This window comes from Moschus berezovskii, chromosome 15 (genome assembly GCF_049115385.1).
Source record: "Moschus berezovskii isolate FMDL1 chromosome 15, NW_MosBer_1.0, whole genome shotgun sequence".
NCBI classification, from domain to species: domain Eukaryota; kingdom Metazoa; phylum Chordata; class Mammalia; order Artiodactyla; family Moschidae; genus Moschus; species Moschus berezovskii.
In genome coordinates, this window is record NC_142474.1 from 16,892,365 (window position 1) to 16,907,868 (window position 15,504).

Genomic DNA, 15,504 nt, shown 5'->3' on the forward strand with positions numbered 1-15,504 from the left:
TTTGGAGGAGGCTTTTTTTATCATAATATAAAAACAGCAATAACGATCAATATTAATGAATGCTTACTATGTGCCAAGTATTGTCTTAAGCACTGTACATGTATTAACTCAGTCAATCATCACAACAGCTCTGCAGAGTCCTCCAAGGTCTGGCTTCTGCTTAACTTGTCTAATCTTCTGCTCCATGCTCTTCTTACCAAGGGCTGGTGCCAGACTGATCTCAGAGGGTACTCCTGGCAAGCTTAACAAAGTACAGATCCACCAATATAATGCAGACTGGTGGAATCAGAAACTTTGAAACATGTCCCAGAAGGCTACATTTTAAACAAGTTTCCATATGATTGTGAGGGGCAGCGAGGTTTAAGGCTCACTGTAGCCTGTGTCTCCCATCTTTTATTTTATACATGGTGCTTTTTTTCATTTAACATTCCTTCACTGGCTAACTCAGATCTAAGGTTTGGCTCAAGAGCCACACTGCTAAGGTGGAGCTGTTTCTAACCTCTATCTGTTCTTCCACCGCCTAGGAGCCCCTGATATGTGCTCTCTTCTACCATTTTCCCTTGTACTATAAACACAGGTCTCCACGTCTCCCTAACTGGACTGTGAGCTTGTTCACCTTCCATCTACAGCACCAAGCCTGGTGCAAAGAAGAGCTAGTGGTTTATTTGATAAAAGAATGAATGAAGCCTCACTCATCTACCTTTAGGGCTCTTATCCACAGAGCATCAAATGGAAATAGAAAGGCCTGGTACTTCATTCAGGATGTGATGAATTCTGACAGGACCAGCACAACCAGGACTATACCTGAGGGTCCTGATGGGCAGGCCATCATGATAAACTGGCTGTCTTGTCTCTTGGTAGCTATTGTTATGACCCAGCCTCCCTACATATGGAGTCCTGGTCCACAACTGGGCTTCAAACCCACAAAAGGCAAGGAGTCTGCACCTGACACGTAAATGTAAATGTGAAAACCGAGAGAGGTATGGATGACTAGTTTTGAAAGGAAGCTGATGCACAGTAACTATTTGACCATTTAATAAATGTCTGCTTTCTAGAGACTATATAGGATGCTCATGATAATTATTCTTCCCACAATTTGAGGAAGGTTTTTATCTGGCTTGTTGACTGAAGAGGAATGGAAGATCTAGAAAGAATAACTTCCCTAAGGCTACCAGCTCGTCTGGGGGCAGAGCTGGGATTTGAAGCCAGGTTGCTTCCTACAAAGACAATCTTCCTTTTCCCTATACTCTGTTGCCTCTGGGTACCAACCAGAAGACCACCAGAGCCACCCTGGTGTTAGAAGAAGCTTTAGACACGGACTAGGCTCAAATTCTGCTTTGTCACTCACTTGTTGAAAGGTATTTGGTAATTAACAAACTCTCTGAGACTCATCTATAAAAAGATGACAGAAATGCCTAATTCATAAAGTATATACACCTATAACACCCTTGGTATATCAGTACAGGGGCTTCCTAGGTGACTCAGAGGTAAAGAATCCACCCGCCAATGTAGGAGACCTGGGTTCAATCCCTGGGTCAGGAAGATCAGATGCCCAATAAAATGAGAGCTGGCCATGACCTTCTTCCCACAAAAGGGCAGGAGCAGTTTCCAGGATACTAAATATATCCACTGCTTTACTGTCTTCCTCAGTGGCAAACTACTATGCTGTGTTCTACTTGAGAAAGGCCTGTGGGTTGCTACTCCTTCATATGACTGGACCCAGTTAGCAAACCAGCTGTGCAACACTCAGAATCATTCCCTGAAGCCTGATGAAGAAGCCTTAAGAGGAACCCCTTAAGTCCAAACACACTGCTTATTTCAGCATCCTTATGTTTTGTCATCTGAGGTCAGCAATGAGACAAGTAGCTGGAGAGAGAGAAAAGAAATGAATCCAGGAACTATTCAGTTAGAAGGTTTTCGGATGGCAACAAAAAACAGCAGCCAGACAGTTCTATCCTTGTTTAACATAAAAGTGCCTGTTAGTAGATGGCTTAATGCTACTCTTAAAATTAAATACCATTTATTCTTCACTTGCTCATTGTTCTGATCACTATAATCAACTCTGGGATTGTCAAGCTTGAGGAACACACAAAAAAGTGGGGGGGATCTTTGAATTCTCTGTTTACATGATATGGAGAAGCGGGGGTCTGGGGCTCCCCAGTAATATCCTCTATGGGGGAGGTCTTGTCTCATCAAGACTGTTTACATCTCCTTCTCTAAATGGCAGACTCAGGGAGGAAAAGGATTTTATCTGGAGGGTACTTTTAATTAAAACTACCAATGGAGGGAGTTCCCTGGTGGTCCAGTGGCTAAGATTCCAAGCTCCCAATGCAGGAGGCCTGGGTTTGATTCCTGGTCAGGGAACTAGATCTCACTTACCACAACTAAGATTTCACAGGCTGCAACTAAAGATGTCATGTGCTGCAATTGGATCTGGCGCAGTCAAAATAAACAAAACAAAACAAAAAAAACTACCAACAGTGTAGAAAGAAGAGGAACACAAATAGGAAACCTACCTGCATCCCAGCCACTCGTATTAGTGAAGCAGGCACAATGTTAAGCAGTTGATCAGTATTATTTCATTTAATCCTCACATAGCAACCTTATAAAAAGATAGATTTCAATATTACTCCAGTTTTACGGTTGAGGAAATACAGGCTCAGGGAGGTCAAGCAACATTCCCAAAGTCATAAAGCTAGTAAAATGCCAGGACCAAGACCCCAAACCAAGTCTTGTTGTGTACATGTGGGGAATATTAAGAATTAAGCATGGTGTGTTGATTTCTGCCTTGGGTGGCAGAGTAGAACTGGTGCCATTTACCAGTACGAAAAGCAAAAGAGACCTGGAAGGAATGAGTAGGGTTTTGAATGAGCTGAGTCTGAGTACCTGGTGCAGCTGTCTTCTGGTTAACTAGCTGTGTTGATTACAGCCTGGGAAAGAGACAAGGCTGAAGACTCAGGTTAAAGCTGCAAGTAGTAGATGAGATCGAGGAGAGTATGAGGAACTAAAAAAAAATGCATGTGAATGCTTGAGGGGCAGGCTGAAGCAAAGGATCTGGAGATGGAACCCTGGGAAACCCTATTATCCTGTCACATAACAGGCCTGTTAAATTCTGGATATAGTATGAGGCCCTATAAAATTAAAAGTTGGCCCTAAACAATGCCATACCATTACCACAGCCCACCATGGATACGATACAAATATATTTTTGCCTGTGCTGGCTAAACTCCCTTCTTTTCTGACTGCAGGAAAGCATTTGCTATTTCCCTCCTCTAACCCTGGTAGGTGGTGAGAACTCTGGTTTGCAGTTCCTCACTGTCAGGAGCCCGTAAGTACAAGGCAACTGCACACCTCCTGACTTGAGGAGTCCCCCAGAATCACTTACAATTCTTTGCAGATGACAGAAAAGTATTCTTTAAAGCAGTGACCTATTCTCAACTGCTGTCATTGTTGATGAGCTCAAATGTGTGCATATGCCTACCATGCATACGGCACACCTACACACTGCTTGGTAGCTCAACCCCTTAAAGCTTCTAATAGCCTCCAGGGGAACCATGTTAAAACAGCGCAATTAACTAGAACTGCTATAAACTCAATAACTCACCTACCTAATGAAGCAATACATGGAAAATTGGACCTATTTTAATAAGAATTTTTAAAAGAGACAAGAAGTAAAGGTCAAATGCCATTTCTGGATCCCAGCTCTTTTCTTCTTCCCTCATATTCTGAAGCAGTTAATTCCAAGGAGACAATAGATACTGTGCTATTCTCTATAAAACCAAGGCGGCAGCCAATCCTGCTATTGTACCCAAGGGCAAATTTTTTCTTCCCAACCCATCCCCCAAGCTAAGTGCCTCCCCTGATCTATTTCAGAAGGTTTTATTATGTGAACCTGAATGGATTTCAATTACAATAATTCTTTTCCCTCTTCATCCCAACTCACAAAAGAAGAACTACATTCCCAGCAATTCTAGGTTATAAGGGTGGTCTCTGCTTCTTCCCTTCTCTCTCTTGAGTCAGCTTAATCTAGAGGCTGTCCTCTCTCAAGCCCTTCTGTTGGCATGGGGAACATAAAACATGGTTGTTTTTATGTCATCTCTATTTAGAATATCATGACTCATGACAGTCCTGTCAAGAATGAGTCTGCCTATTCTCTAGAAGTTATCACATGACAATTAGACTGCAGGCCAATAAAACCCACACTCTCCCAACCTGGGGTGTGGGGCAGTCTCTGTCTGGCTTCCCAGTGACCTTCTAGAAGAATGAGTACGTGTGACTAAGGCCAGGGTGGGCAGAACTGAAGACAGATTTAGTGGAGAACTGATACTTCCTGAACTGCCTGCCATATTCCAGAGTCTATGCTAAGTTTGTATTTGTCACTTCACCTGACCCTCACAACCACCCTCGGTGGTAGACCTAGCATTTTACATAAGGGGCAAGAATTCACTGGAAAAGACCCTGATGCTGGGAAAGACTGAAGGCAAAAGGAGAAGAGGGCAGCAGAGGATGAGATGATTAGATAGCATCACTGACTCAATGGACTTGAATTTGAGCAAACTTGGGGAAACAGTGAAGGACAGGGAATCCTGGAGTGCTGAAGTCCATGGATTCGCAAAGAGTTGAACACAGCTTAACAATAACAAGGCTCGGAAAGTTTAAAAACTAACCCCATGGATAAGCAGTGGATCCTTCTGTACCATACCAGGCTATATTGCTATATCATATGAGTTTGGGAAACGTCTGAGAAGTGACAGGGGCTGAAACTGGACCAGGATGAACTTAATCCTGAATTTGACAAGAAAGGGAAGCTTACAGGGCAGCCATCCAGAGGTTCTGGACAGGCAAGCTGACTCCCAGCCCATAGTGCTTTATTAGGAGTTGCTAGATTACCAAAAGGAGTTGGTCATAGGGTGGCCTCGCCTCTAAGGAAGTTCTATCCATGACAGGGCTGTGAAAGGCAGAGCTCTAAAGGAGAAGAGAGGAGTTCTGCCATAATTTCTAAGCACATGAGACAAAGAAAAACTTAAGGCTAGGAACCCACTTGGTTTTGCTTCTAAACAAGCTGGGAGAAAAACCACTCGCCCCAGGGGCATGACCAACAACTATCAACTGTACTGACTCAACCCTGCAAGGTTTTGGAGAGCACCAAATCCCTGTTTGTCTTTAATGGGCAGTCTTCTATGGAAGCAGTTACCCATTCACGCAGTCCATAAACATACCCTGTGCATCCACCACATGCCAAGCACAGGGCTAGGCCCTGGGGTCCAGAGGTGACAACGTTATTAGTTCCCTAATCTTCAGAGCTATGAAGTCAAAGTCCTGGGTCCAAGAGTTCACTTCAGAAGAGGTTCTAGTTTAGCCCCGGGGCTCATGTTATGTTTCCCTGAGCAAGTGACATCAAAACTGAGGACCTGAAGAATGACTCAAGGGCCACCAGGTGCACAGGTCAGAGAAAATTGTGAGACAGAGGCAAGAGCATGGTAGAAACCTGGGGCTGGGCGTGTTCGCAAACACTCCTGATTCTGGAGGCTGCTGTGTTCCAGCTTACCACGCACACCTGGTCCACTTGCTTCAGAAGGGTGAGCACGTGCAGAGTGACCCAGAAGACAGGACAAAGAAATCTTGCACAAGGCGCCCCTGCTTCGCCCTGCCTGCATTCTCACCCTACCGCTCACAGCCAGGAGCAGAGGCAGCTAGGCAGGGTGGGAGAAGGGCCGGGGCTGTGTTTCCTCCTCGGGGTTCACTGCTCTTTGGGTGCCGGTGTATTTAGGATGCAGAGCTTATCCTCCCCAGCCCATTATAGTCCAAACATGCCTTCCAGGAGCTGTCTTCCCAAGCCATTGCCCTCACTAATACAATGTTATCAAATTCCTAATGCGGGAACTCTAAAGCAAATGTACTGTTACCAGCACGCCACCGGGCACATTTTTCAGAAGGAAAACAGCTGCTCACTGAATCTGTCAGTTGTCTTCTCAGCGCCACACACACGATGCAAGAGCCTGCGAAGGGCTTGTTTTCCTTCATTTTCTTCAAGCATGCTCAAGGTGCAGCAAGCACCAAGCCTCTCTGTACAACCCAGCAGGTCAGCTACACACAGTCCTTGAGGAGTTTCCTGGATTACAGGACAGAGCTCTGACAACCAGGGCCTGTGCCTCAGGATCTTAAGGTACCGATATCAGAGCTTCTATTTCACTAGTCTAGTTTCCACATCTCACACAGCAGGAAGGAGAATGCAGTCCAGAGAAGTTAGGTGAAGTGTCTAAAGTCACACAGCTACTCAGCTGTGGAATCACAGCTTGGTTCCTTCCTCAGTTGATCTCCTCATCTAAAGAACAAGGACACCACCATCTATTTCATGGGTTGTGAGGTCCAAATGGGGCTTCCCAGGTGGAACTAGTGGTAAAGAACCCGCCGGCCAATGCAGGAGATGTAAGAGACATGGGTTTGACCCCTGGGTTGGGAAGATCCCCTGGAGGAGGGGATAACAACTCATTCCAGTATTTCTTGCCTGGAGAATCCCATAGACAGAGAAGCCTGCTGGGCTATAGTCAGTAGGGTCACAAAGAGCCAGACACAAATGAAGTGACTGAGCACGCACTCACAAGGCCCAAATAAGGTAGCACATAATGCAGCCGTGCTAGGAATGTGGCAAGATTGCAATGAATGGTGACAGTCTCCAAGATCTTCAAGACTATCCATTCTCTCTCCCATGCATAAATTTCCATGGAGGAAAGAAAAAAGACCAGCAATAGGGTTAACATGCTCACAGCTGGTGTTTCAACAGCTGGGGTTTCAGTCAGTACCTGGTTTGAGGTGACCTGAACTTTCTATGTGCTGTCAGACCTCCAGTCTGTAGTTCTTCCCTGCTAGACTTTTTGCTGTGTCTGGAGAGGGGATTTCATCAAAGAAGGCATCCCTGGTGGTGATCACTGAAGACAGGCCACACCACCTTCCTTTTAGTCATTTCAAGTTGGTAAAGACTAAGTCAAGTCAAGATGAAAAGAGACAGACAGGAACTCTCAAACTTCTATCTAAGAGGGTAAGGAATAAAAAAGATTCTGCAGACATCTATGCTGTTCTACTAATCACTGATGAAAAAAAAAAATCAAATCATGGGACAGATGTTAACTTCTGATAAGACGACCAAATTAGCAAGTCAGTCAGGCCAGGTCCTCCTCTTTCACACACACCACCACCTCATCCCCCCTGTAGCCCTTTCCCCATACTTTTAAATAACCACCCAACCATGTAAATTCCCTCTGCAAGTGTCTGCTGGCCTCCAGCAGGACCGTCAATGCTCATAAATCTGGGGCGTTCCAGATTGCGCCGCCGTCATTTATTGGGAGAGGGAAGCAGCAGGCCACTAGACAATAGCAGGGCGGGACTGGTCTAGCAGTAACTACTCTGCTTACAGCACCACGATTCATGGCATTTTGCTGGGAGTGCGCACCATCAGGAAGGAGAAACATAAAAAGGGGCACCTGGGCTGTAAATAGTTTATTTCGGCAATTCCTGATGTTGGCTGAATCATACTTTAATACAGAAACACACGAAAGCGCTACTCCGGAGGTGACATGTGTTGCCACCTCATTACTCTTTTCAAAAGGGTCTTCCATCAGAGAGACACCTCGCTACAAATTATAGTGAAGAAAACAAAACCTTCACGCACAGGCTTATTAACAGGCCAGCAGGGAATGAAACCACCAGAAGCAGTGTGACAAAGGCCATCCGTGACCAGGGGTCACTGGGCTGCTTTTCCACGCACAGAAAACAAGCAGTTAAAAAAGAAAAAGGCAGCACACTTCCACCTCAGAGTCGGCTCCTCAGCTGCACAGCAGTTTGTCAAAGCAGCTCTTATCTTCCCCATTTCTCCTAACACCTTGAAATGAGGCTGACTTCCCCAGCGAACCCTACCTTCATGCTCCTTCTCAGTAGTTCCCACTTTCTTGATCTTCCTGGGAGACTTCATAAACAGGGGAAAGATGGTCCGTAAGCCAAGAATGTCAACAAACTTGTGGCAGTTGTCTGTGCCCTCAGGTCCAATCATGGCATGGTCCAGCACTTTCAGGGCACTGCTCCGGGAGATCTTCTTTTCTCTGGAAACAAAAGAGGTTTTACATAAGGCATTTCATGAGCATTGTCTAGTCTTAAAAAAAAAAAGTGTATTTACTGCAAGATTCATTACAATGGGAAAAAGAAAAATAAAAGCAAAAACAATTTAAAGGTCCACCAGTCAAAACATTATTACATTATAGCATATCTACATGGAATATTACACACTTATTAACAATCAGGAGAGTAGGCGTTAGAATGAACAAGTTCTTATGATCAGAATAGTAAGCATGAAAAATAATATTCAAAATTCCATATGAAGCATTAACTCATGTAAAAATATGCAAAAAATATGCATTAGAAGACACTAAAAAAGAAACAGATCAAAATACTAACAGGTTATTTCAAGGTGGTAGGATTAAGGATCACCTATTCTTCCTTTTTCTTTCTCTTAAACAGCTTTATCAAGATATAGTTGACACACCATCCAATTTACCCATTTAAAATGTACGAGTCAATGGGTCTTAGAATATTCAGAAACGTGCCACCATCACCTTAGGCAATTATAGAACAATGTCATCATCGCCAAAGCCAATGTCATGAAGATTTAAACCTATGTTTTCTTCTAAGAGTGTACTAGTTTTAGTTCTTACATTTAGATCTTTATTTTTTAATTAATCTGTGTATGTGGTATTAGTTAAGGATCCAACTGCATCCATTTGCACATGGGTATCCAATTGTGACATCTGAACTGAGTCTGAAGTATGATTATTTGCCAGGCAGAGAAGAGAAAGCCTTGATACTGGTGGCGGTAAGCAGCATATGCAAAGGTACAGTAGGTCTATAACAGCGTGTCACTTGGAGGGACTGGAAGTAGCTCTGAATGATCAGGGGGGCAGGGGCGGGGAGTGGGGGAGACGACTGAGGGGAAGTGGGCAGCAACAGGTCACGACAGGCCCTGGCTGTGCTGCCCAAGGAACCTGGGCTCCGTGCCACTGATGCTGAGAAGCCACGAAATGTTTAAGACAAGGAGGGCGCTACATAAATAGATTTTTGAAAGCTTAATCTGGCAGTATTGTGATGAAGGGCCTGGAAGGACAGAGCTTGGGGTCAGGAGGCACCTTTAAGAGAATATGACAAGAGTGCAAGTGAAAAAAAAAAGAGCTCTGATTATGGCAGTGGTATCAAAAAGGCATATTTGTGAGACATGAAATCTTAAATATCAGGAGTAGGGTAAATAAATTTCTAAATTCAGCAGGGAGGGGTTCTTCTGCATCAGAATAAAATTCTGAAAGGAAACTAGACAAATAATGTATTTGTTTTCACTGCAGCTGACTTCAGCATCCCACTCTACAAACTTAAATTTACAAAGGTTATGACTAGGGCATGTAACCATGTGAGGAGAAACTAGGAAACTGAAATACAATATCCTTACTGTTCAACCACTCAGAAAACATCCTCTTGAAATGAATGACGGCCATGTAACAGGGCACCTTCCAGTTACCCTTCTGCATACATTCAAACCATTTCACATAGAACAGAATTGTTCGAAATGCTAAAGGTAAAGGACGCTGGTTTAGCCAAGTGTCTCTCTCTTTTTTCCCTGCCTAAGCAAATTCAACAAACAAAAGATTTTAAAAGTAAAACCCTTCTTCAGGTAGGCAGTGTAAGACGCCTTTAAAGGGGGCAGTAATTGCATATTGATCACCATTTAGGCAAGCTGCATGGAGGTGAACTTTGGAATATTCATTGGGCTCAAGTTCAGGCGTTTAGCAATCAATAGCTGTTTGGCCTGACTTTCTTGGGTTGGCTTTATTTGAAATATTTATTCGACTTGAGGACAAGTAGTTTATCTTAGTCTTGGCTGGGTTCATCAGGTTGTCGATCATGCCAGGACCAATGTGGATGCTGGCTGCTATAAAATGGGTGCTGGTGGGAAAGGACTGAGTCATCTACTCTTCTACCAAGGTGAAACTTCTGAGGAGGCAGAAAGGGGAGGAGAGGGAAGTTTCCACTGTTGCTTTAATCCACTTATTCTTCATTAGACAGAAACACTTTCGTAATAAACATGCATTCTGAGTATGTTTGTCCTTTCATCAAATATTTATGAAGTACCTAACAAGTGCCAGATATTAAGCTGAGATGTAAAGAGAGGCACAGCTCATGCTTCTGAGGAGCACGGTTCACAGGGGAGACAGATGTGCGACCATGGTATACTGAGAAGAGCCATGTACTACAGTGGAGGTGTATACAGAGAAGGATATGAATGCAGCGAGGAGGGCTGACTATGAGTCAGGGAGGCCTTACAAAGGGGATGATGCCTGAACCAAGGTGAACTGGATGGCTTTCTCAGATCGGCAAAAAAGATAAGGGTATTTCAAGCAGAAGGAAACAACAGCATTTGCCAAGGCATGAGTAAGCAGGTTACATTCAGGGAAGTGGTGCATGGTCCTGTGAGAACATTAAGAGCCAGAGGGGCGGCAGGAAAAAAATGAAGCCAGTCGATTCTGTGTATTAGAAAGATCACACTTGCCACAGTGGGTTGGACTGTATCAAGGGAGGGGAAGAGGAAGAAGTAGAAGAAAGAGCGGAACTACACGGAAGGCAGAGACACTGGTAAAAAAGGCAAGTAACAGGAGACTATGCGCGAAAAGAGGTGAGTTCAGATTGATCCTGGGTGCTGGTGAGTTCAGATTGATCCTGGGTGCTGGTGAGACACCAGCTTAGACTTACCGGTCTGCAGTCCAGGAATGAGATTAAAAATAGAGGGAAATGGGCTTCCCTGGTGGTACAGTGGATGACAGACCGCCTGCAAATGCATGGGACACAGGTTCAATCCCTGGTCTGGGAGGATTCCACATGCTGCAGAGCAACTGGGCCCATGCGCCACAACCACTGAGCCCTGCAAGCTGCAACTGCTGAAGCCAGAGCATCCAGAGCCCGAGCATCACAAGAGAAGCCACCACAGTGAGAAGCCTGAGCACCGCAACTAGAGAGCAGTCCTGGCTCTCGGCAACTAGAGAAAGCCCATGTGCAGCAGCGAAGACCAGGTGCAACCAAACACAAATAAACAAATAAATAAAAACAATTATTTTTTTAAAATGGAGGGAAATGTGTGTGCTCAGTCACTTCCAACTCTTTGTGATCCCATGTGTAAGAATGATTAAATCTATGGCTAGTAATTGAATCAATGATGTGAAGACTCCCCTAAGAGGGTGAACAAAATATGCAGAAAAGAGGGATTAAACCCTGGAGGAAATTTATTCGAAAGACAAGTAAAAGAGTTAAAGTCCACTCCCTTCTCAACCAGAAGACGGTGAGGAATCAAGAAAAAAAAGTGATATGCAGTGATGGTCTTCTTTAAAAGTCACTGTGAACCATAAACTTATTTCTGCAAAAAAACTTGGATAATGCCATATGAGATCATTTTTGTTTGCTTTAAAATGTACATGATTAAGTTCATTTCCTTTTAGCTCCCCAAATATATCTCTTACCAGGATCCAGGATTCCTATGAATTAGACATAAGATCAATATGACTAAGTTCACAGGTGCTCTCAAAGTACAGTGCCAAAGAACCTAGTGCTATGGCAGATGCTGAGATATTCCACCTCTAAAATAGAATAGTGGCAGTCTTCTATATTGCTAGATTCATTTTTTTCAATTTCTATTCCCATTCATTTTTTATAAACTACTAGTACCAACCATTTCTTGACTGCCTGTGCCAGAAAATGAAACAAATATGTAGAAAACAAAGGTAAGATTTTTGTTTCTGGCACTATAGTAGACATAAAAACATAGTAAAAATCAAAAACAGAAAGACATGTGGGAGACTTCTCTGGCAGCCCAGTGATTAAGACTCCACACGTCCCCTGCACAGCAATGAAGACCCAGCACAGCCAAAAAAAAAAACAAATAAAATTACATATATATATATAAAAAGACTCTACCCTTCCAACACAAGGGATGACGGTTTTATCCTTGCTCAGGGAACTAAGATCTCCCCCATGCTATGAGGTATGGCCAAAAGAAAAAAGAAAATGGGGGGAAATTCCCAAATATTTTAAAACTAAATAATACACTTCTAAATATATCATGGGTCAAAGATGAAATCAAAAGAGAATTAGAAGGTGTTTTGAACTGAAAATACAACACATCAAAATGTTTGTAACATGGTTTAAAGCAGCAGTTAGAGGGAAATTTATACCACTAAATATATATTAGAAAATTCAAGAAAGATCTCAGGTCAGCGATTTCAAATTCCCTTCTTGAGGAATCAGAATAGCATATTAAACCCCAAGCAATCAGAAGAAAAGAAATAATGAAGATCAGAGTAGAAATCACTGAAGCAGAAAACAAACAAAAAAACAGTAGAAATCAATGAAAACAAAAACTGATTCTTTGAAAAGATGTCACAAATGACTAACATTAGAAATAGCAGAAGGCATATCTCCCTACAGATTATACAGGAGTTAAAAGTATAATAAGGGGATATTCAAGAACAACTTTATGCCAAAAAATTCTACCACTTAGATAAAATGAATTCCTTAAACGACACAAACTACCCAAGTTTACTCAAAGAGAAAAAAAGAAAAAGAAAAAAGATCACTGGAACAAGTGAAAAAATTTTACTTTATCACAATTTAAAACTTCTCTGGGAATTCCCTGGCAGGGATTTCACTGGGGTGGCCTGGGTTCAATTCCTGGTTGGGGAACTAAAATCCTGTAAGATGCATGGTACAGCAACTGCCACCCCCACAATCCCCAATTAAAACTTTTCAAAGAGTATGTTATGAAAATGAAAAGGTAGCTATGGACTGGAAGAAAATATCTGTAAAACATATATCTGACAAGAGTGTATCTATGACACAGAAAGAAATGTTAATAATGAGACAAACACTCATATCCCTGCTCAAAATGGGCAAAAGATCTGACCATACACTACCAGAGAAGATATGGAGATGGCAAATAAGCACATGAAAAGACAGTCAATATCATTAGCCATGAGGGAAATCAAATTAAAACCACAAGACACCTATATACACCCACTAGAATGACTAAAATACAAAACACTATATACACCTATCATATGATCCAGATATGATAGGATCAACTATCATACTGATCCTAGATATGATTCAACTCATAGATATCTATCCAAAAGAAATGAAAAATATTGTTCACCCAAAGATTTTATACATGAGTATTAACAGTAGCTTTGTTCTTAAAAGCAAAAAACTGAAAATCTAAATGTCCATCAACAAATGAATAAACAAACTGTGATGTACTCTTAAATGGAATACTATCCAGTAAAGAAAAAGGGACAAACAATTGTTACATGTGGCAGAATCTCAAAATAATTATAGTGAGTTCAACAGTTAAACTGAAAGAAAAAGCAAAACACAAGAGTGAAAAAAAATCGATGGTTCCTAAAACGGACGTATGAATGAATGTACCCTTCTCTTTCCTTTTTTTCCCCTTTTGGCCTATACAGTTAATAATCAGCATGGGTTCACTGTATTTCTGTTACGCAAGCCCAAGCTGCAATTGTACACATCCCTTGGGATCACGGTGGTCTCTTCTTTTTCTAACTGGAACAGGGTTTTACAACAGAAGTAATAAGCTTCATGTCAACGTTTTCAAGGAAACTGACAATGTAATTCTTCTGTCTCCCACTGGCTTTTTTGTTTCTCAGAGAACACTGAACCATTTGATAAAAGGACATACTGTTAAAAAGTGCTCTGTGGAGGCAAGAAGCAAACGCTTCGGAGCACAGTCTGTAATTAAACCCTGTATATTGAAATCTTATATTTGCAGCAACATCTTACCAAAGACAGACTTCTGTAACCAAGCACAAAGAAATGGCAAACCAGTCTCCATCCAGGGGCAATGAGGCCATTTTTACAGCTCTACCCTCATTTTCTGATAAATTCTAAGATGGCCATGGCCCCATCGGTATAATTTAGTCTTATTTCTGTGAATTGGACCCTATAAATCTCATCACTTTGTTAAACTGCACGATAAACTGTAACTCTCCCAAATTTTATTTTTCTCTCAACTATTCCTGACTACCAAAATACCACTTGGTTCATGTTCATATCTTAACTCTCTGGCTGCCAGCCAAGGGCCATCCAAATATCCTCTTTGTACCCTAAGTCTTCCCAGGTGGCTCAGATGTAAAGAATCTGCCTGCCAATGCAGGAGATGAGAGTTTGATCCCAGGCTCAGGAAGATCCCCTGGAAAAGGGAAATGGCAACCCACTCTAGTATTCTTACCTGGAAAATCTCATGGTCAGAGGAGCCTGGCAGGCTACAGTCCAGGGGGTCACAAAAGAGTCAGACACAACTTAGTGACCAGACAACAACAACCCTAACTCTTGACTACCAAGCCAAAAGAATGAGGGCAAGATACCTTAAATGCAGGGCCTCTGGTTTTCTCTTCCTTTCAGGAGAAGAGTTCACCACTGCCCAAGAGGCTCTGTGGGTCCCACCCTCACCTCTTATTTCCGCTTTCCTTATCAAAATACAATGGCCAAATGAGAAATCCTTTTTTTTTTTTTTGAGTTCTTATACTCTAGGATGGCTACCTGCTGTTTCTTTCACAGCATGAGTTCCACTTTTAAATATCACCTCAGCAATCTTTTTTCTTCTTTTTCAAAATGTCTTCATCTATCCTTTGGCAGAGAAAGAAAAAAACAAACAAAAAAATAGCTCTTTTTCCCTTATTGATTCTGTCAAGCACTGTGAAATCCAGACACTCTTAACACAGGAATGAAAAAAAGTCACCTGACAATGAAACTGACACTGGGATGGAAGGGGATAGAAGCGGGGAAAGGCCTGTGAGGTAAGGGCTAAGAGGTCCTCGACCTCCAAACAGTGCTCAGAAACAGAAGCTGAAACATAGCTACAAATCTACATGAAGAGCTTCTGTGAACCTTGAGTAGAAAGGTTGTAAGAAATAAATACCTAAACCCTAACCCTAAAATACCTAGGAGGAGGATGGAAGAAGAGAGTTGAGAGGGTCAAGTGTTCCAAGGGGGGATAAACTGAAGTGTAGACACTTGCATTGGCTTTGCTCTGAAGCCCAGCATGGGCACAAGCCAAACAGGGCAGTGAGCCCAGGACTACAGCTGATGCCTGGCTTTCCTGGAGCCTTGAAGATCAGGTTCACCACCACCCTATTTTATATTCCTCACACACTAAAAAATTTCGCATGGGCAAACAGGACTAAACATCTCTTGACAGGAGATTACATTCTCAGCTACATGGCTTTTAATAAATCATTCCTCATTCTTCAGGTCTATCTACAGGATCTGCCAGCAATTCTATGACCCAATGATTCTAAAAAGCAAAAATATTTTGCAAGACTTTCCTTATTCGTTTAGAAAATATTTACTGAGCACTTAATATGTATTATTGCTAGATTCTGGGGATACAGAGAGGAAAACCTGGTT

General features: G+C 42.5%; 1 protein-coding gene across 1 annotated transcript in view; it reads right to left on the minus strand.

The window, feature by feature from the left end:
- The window catches only part of CTNNBL1 (catenin beta like 1), a 163,478-nt gene that overhangs the window by 59,870 nt on the left and 88,104 nt on the right, over nucleotides 1–15,504 (minus strand). The window contains exon 11 of the mRNA XM_088843796.1: nucleotides 7,915–8,096. Coding sequence (XP_088699922.1) covers nucleotides 7,915–8,096 — 182 coding nt within the window. The remainder of the gene's footprint in view (nucleotides 1–7,914; nucleotides 8,097–15,504) is intronic.